The sequence below is a fragment of the Pecten maximus genome, chromosome 3 (assembly GCF_902652985.1).
Source record: "Pecten maximus chromosome 3, xPecMax1.1, whole genome shotgun sequence".
Lineage (NCBI taxonomy): Eukaryota > Metazoa > Mollusca > Bivalvia > Pectinida > Pectinidae > Pecten > Pecten maximus.
Genome location: NC_047017.1, coordinates 21,589,969 through 21,610,654, shown reverse-complemented (window position 1 = coordinate 21,610,654; position 20,686 = coordinate 21,589,969). Strand labels below are relative to the sequence as shown.

The 20,686-nt window shown below is 38.8% G+C and overlaps 1 protein-coding gene across 1 annotated transcript; it reads left to right on the top strand.

Moving 5' to 3' along the window:
• Window positions 1-9,855: 9,855 nt before the first annotated feature.
• Window positions 9,856-15,202, top strand: LOC117322653. The gene is made up of 5 exons (XM_033877589.1): window positions 9,856-9,866; window positions 9,902-10,188; window positions 10,377-10,588; window positions 11,814-12,408; window positions 14,236-15,202. The coding sequence occupies exons 1-5, from the start codon at window positions 9,856-9,858 to the stop codon at window positions 14,478-14,480; spliced, it is 1,350 nt and encodes a 449-aa protein (XP_033733480.1). The 3' UTR covers window positions 14,481-15,202.
• The last annotated feature ends 5,484 nt before the right edge of the window (window positions 15,203-20,686 follow it).

The window sequence follows — 20,686 nt, the reverse complement described above, 5'->3', positions numbered from 1 at the left end:
AGAAGTATTTTGACACATATCGGGTGGAATCGCATCGTCTCGGCCAATTCCGTCAGGAATGAGAGACTTTAAGTAATCGGCCCGGATTTAGCGATTGTATGTTTGGTGTAGTATATGCTATAACAGAAGTTTTTGATAAATCAGAATAGTGTGTTTGCTGCTAGGTACTATAAGCGACCAGAAATCATTCAGGGTTATATAAAGGCAAAGGAGGTATTAACACCTTGATATTTAATCAAGTGATATAAAAATAAATATATAAAAGTATGTTTAAGCATAGATAAAAACAACAACATGAAATACGGATGTACGGAAATGGCCACTATTCATAAGGAATAAAACGTGATATGCAGGGTAACGGTAAACATCGGGGACTTATAGTCTACCAGCAGGGCCAAGACACATAATTTAGTCAGAGTTGTTCCCCTTCAGTGTGTGTGTGTTTTCCATCGAATGAAGTAGGTAAGAGATTTCAAAAGTAAAAGCGAATATCAATAAAAAGAGAAAAACAAAACAAAACAAAAAAAACAACAAAAAGCTGTATCATCGATCAGGACCGGTACAGATTTCATACGTGGCCACAGTCCATATAGTTGATTTCTCCTCAAACATGTCCGTAGTGACATTACATGTGTACCATGTATTATCTTAAACACGTTATATTATTATCAACAGCAAATTAAATGATAGCATTAATGATAGATAGATATATCGACAAAACTGATGTTAACTGAATTTTAATGTTGATAAATAAGAGCTGGAGATAGCCTTATTGTCTAGTTGTATAAGGGTATAAATGACCAATATGAAGCCTCTTCTCTGCCTTGATAATTCGAGAAACATCATAGCTTGATCTAATACATCCGCCACCTTTCTTGTGACTTTCTCTAGGGCTGACTACCTAACAGACAAAAGTTCTAACTGGCAATATGTACAGTATTTATGATATTCTATAAATATATTAGTTGCTACTTTTGCTTGGTATTCCACATAATGGGAGTAGGACGATTAGTTCGCCCGTTGGCAGTACACTATTGCCGAGCTTGATGTCCCATTGGGTGTCTTTGGTAGTATACTCCAGTGAGATAGCACTATAAAATGTACCTAAGTAAATATCTTATGCTTTTCGTATCTTAAAATTAGTTTTATCAAGGGCATCGTTTACACGTGTCCATATATTGTCAGGTATTGTTCTTTTCATTTTAGGTTACTGTCTCTGTTTGTGTCTTATTGTACCAATAAACATGGTGTTATAGTCGAACTAGAATGACCTGTCGCGCTGACCTTTTCGTGGAATATTCAAAGTGGGCAGTTCCATTTTTGTAAGGTGTGCTAACCTTTCATTGATTCGTCGGGACAATACAAATCATATCGATTCGGAATACTGTCCAGCAGGATGCTGTTATGGACCATTCGTTTTTGTTAAATTTTATATTGACAACACAGGGATTGTATCATTTATTTATTTCTGATGCATGATTTACATATATTTAAGTAACTATGTAATCAAATGCTCACATGATTTGTTGCTAAATCTAGACCAGTATAAATACAAATGATGCAGCTGATGATAATAAGGTTTGTTACATTATAAACAACTAACATATATAATGTATATATACAAAGGACTTATTTCCCCTATATGACTATAGACTCGTTTGTAATCAATATGCTAATCAAAGTTCAACACAACAGGTCATTTTGATCGAACTATGCTGTGAAACATTGTTTGTTGCTTGCATAATAGCAATGACAAGAAGATAAAATACTCGTGTGACACATATTTTGTTCTAAATCAATTATTATCTTTATACACGGAATCATTCACATGATAAGTTATCTTTCTTGTCAATCAATGTTTAATCCGGAACAATTCACAATCAATACAAACCATCCTTTAAATAGTAATCAAATGTTAATCACCGAGATACACGTGTAAAAGGGAGATAACTGCAACAGAGGTCAAACTTTCAACAAAATAGTCATATGTTGGGATTTCCCTACCTGTATCCCACTACAGAGATTAGACTATCGCTCATTATAATCGCTAATACTGTATTTAGATATGACTCGTGTCCACGTGAGGTCAAGCCGACAAAAATCATTTCCATTCGATGATGTGATAATTATAACTCCTGACCAGAGAACTTTAGTATATAGGTCTCTGTCCTGACGAAATAATCATAATCAAACATGGAAGGTATGGCCGAGGGTGAGCTGCCTCTCTCGACGGATGCATCTCCCCCCTCTAGTACAAACGTCCCCACCCCCGGGCCAGTGACGGAGGGGGCAGCTGTAGGGGCGGGTGTGCTGGCGCCGGACATTCCAGGTGAGTAAAGAAAGAATAGACTACAGTATGTCGGAAGATAAATACTGACCTGTTGATAACCGACTGTCACGCCATCTAACAAAAAATAACACAAACTACAGTAAAGAACGATATGTTAAGAATTGTTAGTTGTATATTATCATTTATTGTAGAACATTTCATTAATGTTGGTCAAACTCATATCAGAAATCGACCAGTATATAAATGACATCGGTTTAACTACATCCGGGCAACATTAAATTATCTGGTCATAGGCGTCTGCATCGGATTAGTATTTGTAGAAAAAATACTAATGTATCTTACTTCCGTTTTACTGTCGATGCATCGTCGGCTATCATGACCACTATTCGTTCATTTACCATTTTTAATTCATTGTCACACGACAAATTAATAACATACGTTGATATTTAAGGATTCAAAACCAATGTACGTAACTGAAATTTGTGTGCATTTGATATTTTAGCCGGATTTACTTATATTAAAAATTAATCGAAGCTCATCCTCACATTTCAAGTCTTATACCTTATTGATATAGTAGTATAGGGGCGAATATCTTTTGTAAAAATACTAACCAGATTAAGACGCCTGTGATTTGACTATTTAATGGAACCTATTTGTCGGCTGGAGAGCGGAACTACTGAAGAGTTCAACTACATCCCTCCCCCGTTTTAACCGTTTTTATAATTTCAAATATTAGAATACTTAAAAATGAACATAATGCATTAAATTCTTGCCATCCCAATGCCCCCCTCTCTCTCTCTCTCTCTCTCTCTCTCTCTCTCTCTCTCTCTCTCTCTCTCTCTCTCTCTCTCTCTCTCTCTCTCTCTCTCTAATAAGTAATATTTTTGCTCTGATGAGCCAATTTTTTTTTCTTTTCCTTACCATACTTTAGAATATTTGTATATGCCATCACGTGACCATTATTTACATATCATTATGTATGAATACGGGAGAAGTTATTTCTAAGTTGGTACAGTGTATGTCAACATTATGTCAATAAGATATGTTTAAACTAAACGAAACACCGATCAGCCCCAACAAGAAATCTCAGACTTAAGCAATATTTAAAACGTAAACATTCATGTGCTTGTAAATGTTAGGATTGGGTAGGATGGCTTTACATGCTCCGTACATCAACAAATGATATTTGGGGGGAAACAGAGATCCTGCAAATGTTATGCGATTATCGCCTTGCGAAAAACAAAGTGCTTATGTGTGTATTATATGGATAGGTAAGTTGTTCTATATAAATGTTTAGGGTCAGTATACTAATTTCTTACATATCCTGAAGACTAACATATTATCATCTGTATCTGCTTTGAAAAAAATACACGAAGTAAATAAAAGCATATCTAAAAATATGTCAAACATTATATCCCGTATAGCCGGTAAGGATACCCGTCATAGGTACACGGACACATTGTATAGTCGTCAGGGGTACACGACACACTGTATCATTGTCAGGGGTACACGACACACTGTATCATTGTCAGGGGTACACGACACATTGTATCATTGTCAGGGGTACACGACACACTGTATCATTGTCAGGGGTACACGACACACTGTATCATTGTCAGGGGTACACGACACATTGTATCATTGTCAGGGGTACACGACACATTGTATCATTGTCAGGGGTACACGACACACTGTATCATTGTCAGGGGTACACGACACACTGTATCATTGTCAGGGGTACACGACACACTGTATAGTCGTCAGGGGTACACGACACACTGTATAGTCGTCAGGGGTACACGACACATTGTATCATTGTCAGGGGTACACGACACACTATATCATTGTCAGGGGTACACGACAAACTATATCATTGTCAGGGGTACACGACACACTATATCATTGTCAGGGGTACACGACACATTGTATCATTGTCAGGGGTACACGACATATTGTATAGTCGTCAGGGGTACACGACACACTGTATAGTCGTCAGGGGTACACGGCACACTGTATCATTGTCAGGGGTACACGACACACTGTATCATTGTCAGGGGTACACGACATATTGTATAGTCGTCAGGGGTACACGACACACTGTATAGTCGTCAGGGGTACACGGCACACTGTATTATTGTCAGGGGTACACGACACACTGTATCTATTATTGTCAGGGGTACACGACACATTGTATCATTGTCAGCGGTACACGACATACTGTATAGTCGTCAGGGGTACACGGCACACTGTATAGTCGTCAGGGGTACACGGCACACTGTATTATTGTCAGGGGTACACGACACACTGTATCATTGTCAGGGGTACACGACACATTGTATAGTCGTCAGGGGTACACGGCACACTGTATCATTGTCAGGGGTACACGACACACTGTATCATTGTCAGGGGTACACGACACACTGTATAGTCGTCAGGGGTACACGGCACACTGTATCATTGTCAGGGGTACACGACACACTGTATCTATTATTGTCAGGGGTACACGACACATTGTATCATTGTCAGGGGTACACGACACATTGTATCATTGTCAGGGGTACAAGACACATTGTATAGTCGTAAAGGGTACACGACACACTGTATCATTGTCATAGGTACACGACACATTGTATCATTGTGAGGGGTACACGACACACTGTATAGTCGTCAGGGGTACACGGCACACTGTATCATTGTCAGGGGTACACGACAAACTGTATCATTGTCAGGGGTACACGACAAACTGTATCTATTATTGTCAGGGGTACACGACACATTGTATAGTCGTCAGGGGTACACGGCACACTGTATCATTGTCAGGGGTACACGACACACTGTATCATTATCAGGGGTACACGACATATTGTATAGTCGTCAGGGGTACACGACACACTGTATAGTCGTCAGGGGTACACGGCACACTGTATCATTGTCAGGGGTACACGACACACTGTATCATTGTCAAGGGTACACGACATATTGTATAGTCGTCAGGGGTACACGACACACTGTATAGTCGTCAGGGGTACACGGCACACTGTATCATTGTCAGGGGTACACGACACACTGTATCTATTATTGTCAGGGGTACACGACACATTGTATCATTGTCAGCGGTACACGACATACTGTATAGTCGTCAGGGGTACACGGCACACTGTATAGTCGTCAGGGGTACACGGCACACTGTATTATTGTCAGGGGTACACGACACACTGTATCATTGTCAGGGGTACACGACACACTGTATCATTGTCAGGGGTACACGACACATTGTATAGTCGTCAGGGGTACACGGCACACTGTATCATTGTCAGGGGTACACGACACACTGTATCATTGTCAGGGGTACACGACACACTGTATAGTCGTCAGGGGTACACGGCACACTGTATCATTGTCAGGGGTACACGACACACTGTATCTATTATTGTCAGGGGTACACGACACATTGTATTATTGTCAGGGGTACACGACACATTGTATCATTGTCAGGGGTACAAGACACATTGTATAGTCGTAAAGGGTACACGACACACTGTATCATTGTCATAGGTACACGACACATTGTATCATTGTGAGGGGTACACGACACACTGTATAGTCGTCAGGGGTACACGGCACACTGTATCATTGTCAGGGGTACACGACACACTGTATCATTGTCAGGGGTACACGACAAACTGTATCTATTATTGTCAGGGGTACACGACACATTGTATAGTCGTCAGGGGTACACGGCACACTGTATAGTCGTAAAGGGTACACGGCACACTGTATCATTGTCAGGGGTACACGACACACTGTATCATTGTCAGGGGTACACGACACATTGTATAGTCGTCAGGGGTACACGACACACTGTATAGTCGTCAGGGGTACACGGCACACTGTATCATTGTCAGGGGTACACGACACACTGTATCATTGTCAGGGGTACACGACACATTGTATCATTGTCAGCGGTACACGACATACTGTATAGTCGTCAGGGGTACACGACACACTGTATAGTCGTCAGGGGTACACGGCACACTGTATCATTGTCAGGGGTACACGACACACTGTATCATTGTCAGGGGTACACGACACATTGTATAGTCGTCAGGGGTACACGACACACTGTATAGTCGTCAGGGGTACACGGCACACTGTATCATTGTCAGGGGTACACGACACACTGTATCTATTATTGTCAGGGGTACACGACACATTGTATTATTGTCAGGGGTACACGACACATTGTATCATTGTCAGGGGTACAAGACACATTGTATAGTCGTAAAGGGTACACGACACACTGTATCATTGTCATAGGTACACGACACATTGTATCATTGTGAGGGGTACACGACACACTGTATAGTCGTCAGGGGTACACGGCACACTGTATCATTGTCAGGGGTACACGACAAACTGTATCATTGTCAGGGGTACACGACAAACTGTATCTATTATTGTCAGGGGTACACGACACATTGTATAGTCGTCAGGGGTACACGGCACACTGTATAGTCGTAAAGGGTACACGGCACACTGTATCATTGTCAGGGGTACACGACACACTGTATCATTGTCAGGGGTACACGACATATTGTATAGTCGTCAGGGGTACACGACACACTGTATAGTCGTCAGGGGTACACGGCACACTGTATCATTGTCAGGGGTACACGACACACTGTATCTATTATTGTCAGGGGTACACGACACATTGTATCATTGTCAGCGGTACACGACATACTGTATAGTCGTCAGGGGTACACGACACACTGTATAGTCGTCAGGGGTACACGGCACACTGTATCATTGTCAGGGGTACACGACACACTGTATCATTGTCAGGGGTACACGACACATTGTATAGTCGTCAGGGGTACACGACACACTGTATAGTCGTCAGGGGTACACGACACACTGTATCATTGTCAGGGGTACACGACACACTGTATCTATTATTGTCAGGGGTACACGACACATTGTATCATTGTCAGCGGTACACGACATACTGTATAGTCGTCAGGGGTACACGGCACACTGTATAGTCGTCAGGGGTACACGGCACACTGTATTATTGTCAGGGGTACACGACACACTGTATCATTGTCAGGGGTACACGACACATTGTGTAGTCGTCAGGGGTACACGACACATTCATGATTGTATAATCGTCAAGGGTACACGACACATTGTATAATCGTCAAGGGTACACGACACATTGTATAATCGTCAGGGGTACACGACGCATTGTATAATCATCAGGGGTACACGACACATTGTATAATCGTCAGGGGTAAACGACACATTGTATAATCATCAGGGGTACACGACACTTGTTACTGTTATGTATTCTGTTCTGTATATTAAGAAATTCCATTTTTTTTTAAAAATTCAGCTTGTAACATAGGAGATTTGAGACTGAAACAATAACACTAATACACAAAAGCACAATCACGTTCACTCTCACAACCTCTAACAAGCACATAAAGTTCCGCAGTTCAGCAGGGTACTTCACTGCTCAAAGTATAAGTTCTCCTCACGAACATCTCCCTCGCTATATCCCGCGCGCGTGCCGTGTAGGATGTCTGACACAAAGTCCTCCTCACTATATACCAACTCGCAGATTAAGTATACATAATGTTACCAGTAAAGATTTCTAACTATACTTAACCAGAGATCATCCAACTAGAATGTCTGCAGTATATTATACAGTATATATATATAGTAGCGCTGACCGCTAGGCCTTTGGATACCATGACCTGCCCGTGGTTACCGACAAACTTCATGTGGCTGAACTTGGTCCATAACCGGTCCTGTTGCCGGTCCTGTTGCGGAAGCCGTGGACTTTTGCAGGGCCTTGATTGTTACGAGGGTCAATGTTACTCAATCATGGAATGCTTCAAAATGCATACGACAAAACATTTGAAAATTCCTCACTTACCATTCATACTAATAACTTATATTCGTTAATAATGTAGTAGCAACATTACATATAGCACCTGTTAATATATACACACATATTACTAAGTACTATTCAAATAAAACAGTATTGCAAACACGTGTTAGCCCATTTCAACACTACAAGACTACGCAGAATAGTTCAAATATGGCGCCTCAAAGCTACCGTACATTTTTACACCCAGCGAAACTCACTGACCTAGTGTACCTATTCATGGAAATTCATTCAAATATTTACTAATTATACAATGTAAATAGCCTATAAATTATAATAATAATCCACATTTCACCGAAGTAATTTAATTTGATATTTGTATTTTTTTTTTATATGGTTATAGAGTCCATAACTTACCATAATAAATCCTAATAAAGACTAAAATGCAACTTTTGCCAACTAAATATGGAAAAACTTAAGAAATAATTAACGATGATTCGTGTATTGTTGCAGGATATACAACGAGTACGAGGATATTTTGCAATAAAATTAATAACGAAGGCCGCAGGCCTGAGTTATTAATTAAGATTTCAAAATATCCGAGTCCGAGTTGTATATCCTGCAACTATACACGAGTCAATGTTGATTATTTCTATTCTACCATGTACTGTTTAGTTCTGAGATCTACATCTTCCTAATAGAAAAACGACAAAGAATCACCGGGTCGCTACATGGCTGTTACAATTCACAAGAAACGATAAGGCGTGCGTGCTAATGAATATTCAAAAGCTGACGTCAATCCTAAGCCAGTTGACGGCATGTAACGAGAAATTTCGGGATGTCGGCCAGCAATTCATGTAGAAATGCTCTCCAAAGGTTGCCTGTGGAAATAGAGCTTACAACATATTGTTTAGCAAAGTCTGTTCTGGGTTGATAGAAATTAACAATCTGGCAAAGTTCTCCGTTGTAAAATATGGGGTCTCCGACGTTCATACAAATGCACGATTTTAGAGGGGGAATTGTAACAGCCGTGACTCACGAGCGTGTATTATTGCCACGAGAGTGTTTTACTGGCAAATAATACACGGTTCTAAACCAATCAAAAATGGCGTTGCATAGCAAACGCGGTAGAATATCATATAAACAATACATAAACAGGGCTAGGTGTTCTACATATGATCAATGTCGGGGCCGCGGTGGCCGAGTGCTTAAGGTGTCGCCGGGTACTCCGGATTTCCTCCACCTCCAATTCTAGGCACGTCCTTAAATGGTCCTATATATATAGATACATGTATATAAGACATGCGATCGTCACACAGCTCTTTGGAATTTAAAATGAGGACAGTAAAATATGACGGGATTTGTGATTTTTTAAAAAAAAGTTTCTGTGGAAAGATTGTGATAACCCGATGAACCCATTTTATTGCGAATAAGATGACACACTTAAAAAGTACATATCCATAAACTGAGATGATTATTAACTGTTTTCTCGTCTATATCAGAGTCTTCAGTAGATGGGTTCAGAGGCAATCTTAATAAGGAGAAGAAGCTAGTAAAGCGGTAAGTCACTGTGGAATTTAACTGAATTACGTTCATTTCAGCATAAACGTCATTTTATATATAGTAATGCCACAATCATCATTCGGCCTCAATACATATTAACTGTACAAAAATGATAGGTTTGTTAATATGTAATAAACGAAATATTTCTTTTATAGGAAAACACATGGAAATGAACCGAAACCAAAGAAAAAGCCAGAAGTGCCACCTGTTGATGAATGTCCGAAGCATGGCGATGACCAGCCCGATGATAGATATGATTTTAACCATTCCCAGCGTGGGGTTGCCGTACTCATTGTAAATACAGAGTTTCGTAATGCTAAAAAGAATCTACCTCATGCCGAAAAAGATATTGGTTACCTGACATCATTATTCGAAGTTCTCAGTTTTCAAATCAAAGTGCTGGAAAACAAGACTACCCAAGATCTTAAGGACTCTTTGATAGGTATGTATCACAAATGATAGTAGTTCAATTTTATACGGAAATGTGACAAATTTTGGGCCTTATATCAGGTAAGTGCCATGGTTCTAAGTATCCCTCTATATGCTCTATTTAGCGTTAACAGTTATCGAACAAAATACCACTAAAATGATTTTCTTCAAAATTTTGTAACACGTAATATTTTTATTTAGAAATTCAATCAAAGCTTGAGGAGGACAGCGACTGTTTCGCATGCCTAATCAGTACTCACGGCAGTGAATGTCCAGTTCAGGACTCCAAAAATCTTCGACAACACGTGCTTCACACATTCGACGGCTCGATACCGACTGACGACATCATAAGTACATTCAACGACAACGAATGCGCTGCCATGAGAGGGAAGCCGAAACTTTTCTTTATACAAGTAAATAAACGTTCCCACCCTCATCTTAATACAATTAAATAAATGTTCCTGGCCTCATCTTAATACAAGTAAATAAATATTCCTACCCTCATCTTAATACAAGCGAATAAATGTCCCTGGCCTCATCTTAATACAAGTAAATAAATATTCCTACCCTCATCTTAATACAAGTAAATAAATGTCCCTGGCCTCATCTTAATACAAGTAAATAAATGTTCCTGGCCCTTATCTTAATACAAGTAAATAAACGTTCCCACCCTCATCTTAATACAAGTAAATAAATGTTCCTGGCCTCATCTTAATACAAGTAAATAAATGTTCCTGGCCTCATCTTAATACAAGTAAATAAATGTTCCTGGCCTCATCTTAATACAAGTAAATAAATATTCCTATCCCCATCTTAATACAAGTAAATAAATATTCCTACCCTCATCTTAATACAAGTAAATAAATGTCCCTGGCCTCATCTTAATACAAGTAAATAAACGTTCCTACCCTCATCTTAATACAAGTAAATAAATGTCCCTGGCCTCATCTTAATACAAGTAAATAAACGTTCCTACCCTCATCTTAATACAAGTAAATAAATGTTCCCACCCTCATCTTAATACAAGTAAATAAACGTTCCCATCCTCATCTTAATACAAGTAAATACATGTTCCTGGCCTCATCTTAATACAAATAAATAAATGTTCCTACCCTCATCTTAATACAAGTAAATACTTAACTGGTATAAACTTATCAAATTCAAAAGTCTATTACACATTATGTACATTCCTAGAAAACAATTTAAATGCTCAGCTTCCTATACAAACATGTCAACATTCATCATCAGGCGAAGAAAAGGTGAACACAATAGATTTTCTGCCTCCATTTCAGCACTATTTCCTCACTGATCCGTCCATCTTGCTTTCCTCTTTAGATAACCCATATGACCCGAGCTATTGCGAAGACGTTAAACCCCTAAAACAAATACACGTGAAAACAGAACATGGCGTATCGAGTCACGGGATGGGATGTCCTTGGTCACTGTAGACGTATACGGGACGCTACATATTATTATCATGCTGGAGAATATAACGGTCACGTGCGAATTCTGGGTATAACGAAAACATGACCCCTGGGTTTCGAAAATGTGATTTTGTACATGTTTGTCCTGGGTGCAGTGTTGTGATTGTTTATTGCGTCGTTGGCAACACGGTCTAATTGTTCGTGTACATTCCAGGCGTGTCGGGGACGAATGGATGTTGACGACGCCGAACTGGTGGATCCAGGGGTCGATGTCGACATCATAACATATAATTCTCAGCCTCCCCTGGCTGGTCTGAGGGAAGAGAGTCGTCATGTGTCACAGCATCAGGGACGGAACGGTACTCACGACTGCGCGAACACACACGGGGATGGTTTGGAAAAGGAAGAAGGGCATCACGGAAATCAGTTAACAACGCAGGAGATGGTTGGACAGGGAGTAGACCTTCAAATCACAGGAAAGGATCATGGAGTGACGGACGGAGATGATTCTAAAACTACCACGACAGCTGACGCGAAGGGCAGGAGTGATGACAACCCCGCCAGGATGTATGGACCAGGGTATATACCTTTTATAGACGGCGAGGAGGACCAAACGTACGCAAACGAGGAGGAACAAAGGCGAAACCGAGAGGCGTGGTGTCGATACCGGGAGAAGGTACAGAAGGACCAGGAACAGAAAAGAAGGGAGAGAATCTTAGAACTTCAACCGAAGCGGGAGATGGAGGATGCTGACTTTTGTTCCATTCCCTGCTACAGCCATTGTCTTGTTATGTTCTCTTCCGCTCCAGGTAAGAAGCGATTGATTTTGTATAAGGGTCAGGATGCCGTTCTCTTGGGATTCAGGTAAGTAGCGATTGATTTGTGTGAGAGCCAGGATGACGTTCTCTTGGGATTCAGGTAAGTAGCGATTGATTTGTGTGAGAGTCTGGATGACGTTCTCTTGGGATCCAGGTAAGTAGCGATTGATTTGTGTGAGAGCCAGGATGCCGTTCTCTTGGGATCCAGGTAAGTAGCGATTGATTTGTGTGAGAGCCAGGATGCCGTTCTCTTGGGATCCAGGTAAGTAGCGATTGATTTGTGTGAGAGCCAGGATGCCGTTCTCTTGGGATCCAGGTAAGTAGCGATTGATTTGTGTGGGAGACAGGATGCCGTTCTTTTGGGATCCAGGTAAGTAGCGATAGGTGTTTGTGTAAAGTCTAGGATAAGCAAGCGTTTTGTATAAAGGCAAAGACGATGTTCTCTTCGGCTCGAGGTACGTAGCAATCAACGTACTTTCGTTTAGGGCCGGGCCACGTTGATCCAGGTAAGTAGTAATATATTATTGGTATCCAAGTATATATATATATAGATATTGTAAAAGGACCACGATGTTTTGTAAAAACCTAAATCAATGCAAAACAATAAAATTACAGTTCGGTGGTTTAGGTCTTACAAGAATGCGTACATCACCACGCTGCACGGACTCGTCTATCGCAATCACGTGACCCCATTCAGCTTTCGGCTTCTCGGCCTCGTGTATCTATATATAACGCTAATCCATATCACCATTCATCATTAGAAAATTGACAAGAGAGTGTTGTAAAGTTTGACCGGGAGATACTTCCCATTGACCGGGAGTTACTTCCCATTGACCGGGAGTTACTTACCATTGACCGGGAGTTACTTACCATTGAACGGGAGTTACTTACCATTGACCGGGAGTTACTTCCCATTGACCGGGAGTTACTTCCCATTGACCGGGAGTTACTTCCCATTGACCGGGAGTTATTTCCCATTGACAGGGAGTTATTTCCCATTGACCGGGAGTTACTTCCCATTGACCGGGAGTTACTTCCCATTGACAGGGAGTTACTTCCCACTGACCGGGAGATACTTCCCATTGACCGGGAGATACTTCCCATTGACCGGGAGTTACTTTCCATTGACCGGGAGTTACTTCCCATTGACCGGGAGATACTTCCCATTGACCGGGAGATACTTCCCATTGACCGGGAGTTACTTCCCATTGACCGGGAGTTACTTCCCATTGACCGGGAGATACTTCCCATTGACCGGGAGTTACTTCCCATTGACCGGGAGTTACTTCCCATGGAACGACTAACACCGATAACAAGATTACAAGAGGATTGGGAGAGTTTCGTTGTTACGATATACAGATAGATATAGCTAATACTGTTGGTACATGTTGTGCCTGTTATTTTTTCAAGCAAAGTGAGATTATATCCGTGCATTGAAATGCAGATTTGTTGAAATATTTAAGTCAAAAGTTTGCGAATTTCTACACGATGAAATGCAATCGACACAAAGCTATTTCAGATTGATCATGGTTTATATTCATTTATTTATTTTTATGTATAAATATAATATATTGTTTATTATTATGATTTGTTTATTTGAGGTTTTACTTGTTAATCCAGTAAGCAGATCATAAAAAGTGTCCAGCTGTATTAAAATAGGCCTAAACTTTATTTCAGTTTTCTACATATTTTTCTTTGTTTATTCCTTCGGACCTCACTATTGAAAGTAGGACATTTTACGTAGATTGGGTTATCTAGAGAAATCATTTTGCGGTATGATGCATATAATCTATATATTTCGTTACTATTATTTTTCAGGGCGGGTGACCTTTTCCGATGATCACACTGGAGGATGGCTGCCATATTGTATGTATAATTTGGTGCACCGGTTCCAAAGTTACGATTTCCGGACAGACCTCCTTCAGGTGTTGACGGAAGTCAACAACGAAATGGCAATGAATATGAAAACTCACTTCCCAAAGAAGCCGGAATGGCATCAATCGAAGTCAGTGGCGTGCATTTACCATATGCTCACCAAAGATATCTACTTCCGGTTGGAATGAAATAGAAAAGCGGAGTTAGTTCCTGCAGTATGGTGGTCAAAACGATAAACTTCGAGGGTACGGTCGAATTACTGAGTACTGCCGGGATACAAAGTACTGTCGTGGTAAAATGTCGTGGTACAGTTCATATACACATCACATCACACAGGGAATCGAACCAGTGACCGCCCTCTTACAGTTCTTGCCTCTACGAGGTCAACCGAAGGGCTAAAATGAAGGCGGCGATTATCGCCCTGAGTGATTTATGTAATATAGGATTGGGGTGTAATACAGTTTGACATAAATCGGGTTCATATCCGAGCTTTGCTTTATTAGGTTAAAACCATTCTACTGCAGATATCTAATGATTATACAGGTGCTCAGTAAACGAGAGCACAGACCTTGGTTCGCTTACCCGCTGTGACAGGTATATAGGGATTGGACGGTGTTAGAATATATATGTATCCCATTGCGTTCATACCACCGTAAGCGCATTAAAAACATCGTTCAATGCATATACAGTATTTACATCAATCAAATCGTTGAAATACTAGTACCGCACGATGAAAATAAAAGTCGTGATGTATTGCGACGTTGGTAACTACGACAGTCGTGGTTGTTATGGTAGCCTAGTTCCAGTGAGTCCACGACATTGGTAACTACGACAGTCGTGGTTGTTATGGTAGCCTAGTTCCAGTGAATCCACGACATTGGTAACTACGACAGTCGTGGTTGCTATGGTAGCCTAGTTCCAATGAGTCCACGACATTGGTAACTACGACAGTCGTGGTTGCTATGGTAGCCTAGTTCCAGTGAATCCACGACATTGGTAACTACGACAGTCGTGGTTGCTATGGTAGCCTAGTTCCAGTGAGTCCACGACATTGGTAACTACGACAGTCGTGGTTGCTATGGTAGCCTAGTTCCAGTGAATCCACGACATTGGTAACTACGACAGTCGTGGTTGCTATGGTAGCCTAGTTCCAGTGAATCCACGACATTGGTAACTACGACAGTCGTGGTTGCTATGGTAGCCTAGTTCCAGTGAATCCACGACATTGGTAACTACGAAAGTCGTGGTTGCTATGATAATCTAGTTCCAGTGAATCCACGACATTGGTAACTACGACAGTCGTGGTTGCTATGGTAGCCTAGTTCCAGTGAATCCACGACATTGGTAACTACGACAGTCGTGGTTGCTATGATAATCTAGTTCCAGTAAATCCGCGTAAAGACACAAGTATTGTAACAAAATTATAAAAAAAACTCAACATTTCTGTTTGATATATTTTACGTTTTCAAATCATTAATATATTCACAATCCACAATTTCCGTCTCGCACTAACCATGGTTTTCAATCACAGCGGGTATTGACACAGAGTTAGTAGTGACGTGGTCGATTGTTCTATAGGAACTGTACTCTTCAGCCATTTGTTGTAAGCTTACCTCGTGGAGAAGTTAAACATCCACTTATTTCTGCAATCTTCAGTTTAGCTTTCGACAAAACACTCACTCGACATTAGATTTTTGTGCAGAGGTCATCGGATAACAGGAGAAAACGCTAAAATGTCGTAGATCAGTCCTTTGAAAATGGCACCGTCTAGTTGACGTTCCGGTAACGTCACAAAGAGACGACGTCATGATTATGTTACCGATTCCTGCGCTTATTAATCCGCTGAGCCTGTTGTTTTTACTGCTTTACATTATTTCAACGCAGTCAGAGTTTACCAAGCTGAAGAAGGGAGAGATATAAATATATGACAATACTAGATTCTAGAAACATCACCGGATGTCCATGGAATAGACAACAAGTACCGTGTGAAATGACACGACACTAGTACAAATATATTCTTATATTTCAATTTCTACTCAAGTTTGGTTAATCTGTTTTGTCCATGCATTTGAGCAGATTAACATCATTCTACACGTATCAGTTATGAAAAACTTATAGCGCACAAGCGGGGGAGGGGTCACCATAGGCTTAATTTGCAGGAATAGTTCTGAGTCAGGAATAACATGCATGAGAGATTATCATGGCTGTGAATTAAAGTGACATTAAGATTCAGAAAATATAACTGAAATTTTCAACAACAAAAAACGGGTAAAACTTCCTTATTCCCGCTCCAGAATGATGCCTGATTTTGGATTTATTCATAATTAATTAATAATGCTTTAAATATGCCCATTTACAATCAAAACAAATTCGTAATCATCACGGTCCAATTCTATCCTGATCCTGTAAAGCGTCCGAATGGACAGTAAACTGGGAATCATTTGTGTCAAGTCCATGTGTGTCGGGTAACGCATCCATTTCAATAAATGTATACAAAGAAGTTCAATCGATCATGGTATATGGTAGTATAAAGATAATATAATGGTAATATTTGTACCCCAAACACTTATTAACAAGTATTTAAATAAAAAGGGCGGAATGTTATACTGCTGCTTTGTCGATTACAAGAAAGCATTTGATCTTATTGAAAGGTCTCAATTATGGAGTAAACTAATAAGACAGGGTGTGAGGGGGAAAATGTTACGAGTCATTCAATCATTATATAATTCAGTTAAATCTTGTGTGAAACATAACGGTTATTACTCTGATTTCTTCTCCAACACAATCGGTCTCTTCCAAGGAGAAATCCTCTCCCCGATTTTGTACTCATTATTTGTAAATGACTGTGAAATGCATTTTATTAGTGAATGTTGTCCATCAATTGAACTTAACTTAATCAGTATTTTTCTTCTTATGTATGCTGATGATACGGTGTTATTTGCTGACTCTCCAGAGAATTTGCAACAGGTCATAGATGCTCTCAAATCTTATAACAATAAATATAGTCTTATTTTGAACACAGACAAGACGAAAATAATGGTCTTTAGAAACGGCGGGAATATTAAAAATAACGAAAAGTGGTTTTACAATGAAACTGAACTACAAATTGTAGACCAATTCAATTATCTAGGGATGCTTTTCAATTATAATGGTAAATTTTATGTTAACCAAAAGCCTGTGGCTGAACAGGGCAATAAAGCATATTACGCTATATATAATAAGTTCAAAAATCATGATTTTAACATTAATACCCAATGTTCTGTGTTTGACACATATGTAAATAGCATACTTAGTTACAGTGCCGAGGTATGGGGTTTCCACAAAGCCTTAGATATTGAAAAGATACATATTAATTTTTGTAAAAAAGTACTTGGTGTGAAAAAAAGTACATGTAATAATTTAGTATATTGTGAACTCGGAAGATTACCATTGTCAACATTCATATAATTGTATATTAAGAAATTGCTATGAGGAAAGGATAGGATCAAATGACAGTTGGATTTTAAACATAAGAGCAGAATTAGATAAATTAGGATTATCTTATCTTTGGAACAATATAACATGCAATGATAGGAAAGCTTATAAAATTATTGAAAATAGATTTTACGACGTTTATCGTCTAGAACTTTTATCAAACATACAAGCAATTCCAAAGGGTTTTCTATACCGACATCTTATCGATAATTTTACACTACAATTTTATTTAACTAAACCTATTAGTAGTTCTTACCAAAAGAATATAGCACGTATTAGACTTAGTTCACACAATTTAAATATTGAACAAGGACGGTATAGAAACCGTCCTAGAGATCATAGGATATGTGAAGTATGTAATTCTAATGATATTGAGGATGAATTTCATTTTCTTCTAAGGTGCAACTGTTATACTGATTTAAGGCAAAAGTACATTAAGTCATATTATTACAGACGTCCCAGTGTTTTTAAGTTGATCCTTCTATTAAATACCCGGAATATTGGAGAATTAAATAAGTTAGGCAAATATGTATCTTTGTGTTTTAAGCGCCGAAATAATTATACATAATTTTGCCTCAATATAGGTTGATACAAACATTTCAGAGCTGTACTTTCATTTAAATTTTATATCAGTTTAAAAGACATGTCGAATGGTTGAGATTGTATAATTACAGGATAAAAGGTATATATCAGTGCACTTCCTGTTTACAAATCAGTGGTCCTTATAAAGCTAATATGTAAAATCGTATATGTATGTAATTAAAGTAAGGATTGGCACTATTTACCGTTTCTATAGTACTAGTATATCATGCTTGTATTATCAATGAAACATATTGTATACTATATTACTTTATTATGCATTTATGATAAATGTATATGAATATTATCTATACTTAATAAATATGTCAGCGTTCATATAGATTTTATCCTGGGGCTTATATCGAGGATTTGTATGAAGATTTTCTTTTAAAAAATCCTGAAAATTTTGTGGTCAACGTAATGAATGTTTAAATATCAGTGCATAAACACTGTGATTATCATTTAATATGAATTTAAGTAAATGTAATGCATTGTGCTATTTTTTAATGATATACCATGTAATGTGTTCTTCTATATCAAGATATATATATTCTTGATTGATATAATGATATGATTGTCCATCACTATTCTATACTATTGTATTATTGTATATGTATATGTCTACTCTCCAATGCGTCTTGTAACACAAGGAAATAAAATAATCTGAATCTGAATCTGAATCTAGCAATATCGTATGTAGGGTAACCTTGTTAAATACTTACCCGAGTTTCCTCTGGCCCTGACGCCATGGCCAGAAATGATGTCAGGGCCAGAGGAAACTCGGGCTAGTTAAATACTTGTACTAACATGTAGCTGGCTATATAATACAGGGTAACGAGTACGTGAGAACTAATAAACTTTAGTATGTAATGTGTGTGAGTAGACGTTAAAGTTCGGTACGGATAATTTTCTTTTATTTGCATTGTTTTAGTTATCCTATTAGTTGTACGTGAAGAAACTTTTTAATCTGATGTTTTACAAAAGTTATTTCATTTATTTTGAAAACCAATGAAATTGTTTTAATGTTTAGTTTAAATCAATTTTATTGCAGATAAAAGCAAATAGATGGACAAAAGTTGTACAACTTACTTACGTCCTTTCCGTTACAAGGGGATATATACAAAATTTGTCACGCAACAGATTATTTTAGATTATTTTGTAATTTAACGAAGAAGAGAATAAAGATAGAAAGGGGCAGAACAGATAAGGAACACCAACGAAAGCTGAATTTGGAGTTTTGTCAGATGAAGAACATGTACAGTGTAAGCTTATGTGGTTTGTCTGGTCTTGTCGACATAGGTAGACTGCTTTTTTATGTTATCAGCCAGTATTAAGGTAAATATTGACCCTCCGGTGTTTGTGTTGATTATAAACATATTTTTTAAAAAGACAATTTTAATCCGTTGGTGTTCAGTTTTACCTATTGGTGTTAAAGTGGTAATCTGCTGTTGTTTGTCTTATGTTAATAAGTCGCTGTTTGTCACAACGTTGATCAGCTGTGATGATTACAATGTCAGTTTATTTCACATGTTCTTACATGGTAATACGTTGTAATTGTAACTGGTGCAGCACTTTAAAAATCTTAGATTAAAACAATGAAACAAACGTTGAGTTTTACTTGTATTTTATGTTGTACACGTATTGGAATAACATACACTCCCTATAATTAAATAAGTATTTATATAATAATCCGAATTTTTATGTTAATGACCGTAGCGACTAAACAACAACTGTTCGGAATACATAATGACAAAATTAGATGATCTGACCATACGGGGACATTGTACGATGTTTACTTGCCGAAATATACGCATTTTAATTCAAATCCAAACCGCCTCACAGCTTCAGGTCGCCATCTTTGCTCAAATCAAAGCATCTGTGCGTTTGAAAGAGTCAGTACTGCAAAGCTTCTAAACGGTCTTGTGATAAAAATTTTAAGATTTTAATGGAAACGAAATATGGATTTTAAAATAATTTGATTTTAATTTCTAATGCTTTAGGTAAGCAAATCGTAGCAATTTTTTACAGTGAAAATTTCATGTTGCACTAAATACTGATCACAATATTTTTATTGAGACATTTTTTATTTCTTTCACTTCATTTCATTGTAAGTGTAATTTAGATTTCCCAATAAATTCGCGGGAAATGAATTTGATGACGTAACCGGAAGCCCACATGCTATTAGAACGTGACCCGGAAAACATGCATGGCGATAATAAAAACAGAAGATCATTGAACGTTATACCGGCTTATTTTCTCATTTTTTGAGACACCAATGTGCTAAAATACAACGGAAGGTAACGCTGATTTTGTTTATTGCTATCGTATCAAGTAAAATGAA

Coding starts and splice junctions, on each gene's coding strand:
- LOC117322653 (XM_033877589.1), top strand. Junction 10,189..10,376: donor TCTTAAGGACTCTTTGATAG/GTATGTATCACA, acceptor ATTTTTATTTAG/AAATTCAATCAAAGCTTGAG. Junction 12,409..14,235: donor TATGTTCTCTTCCGCTCCAG/GTAAGAAGCGAT, acceptor ATTATTTTTCAG/GGCGGGTGACCTTTTCCGAT.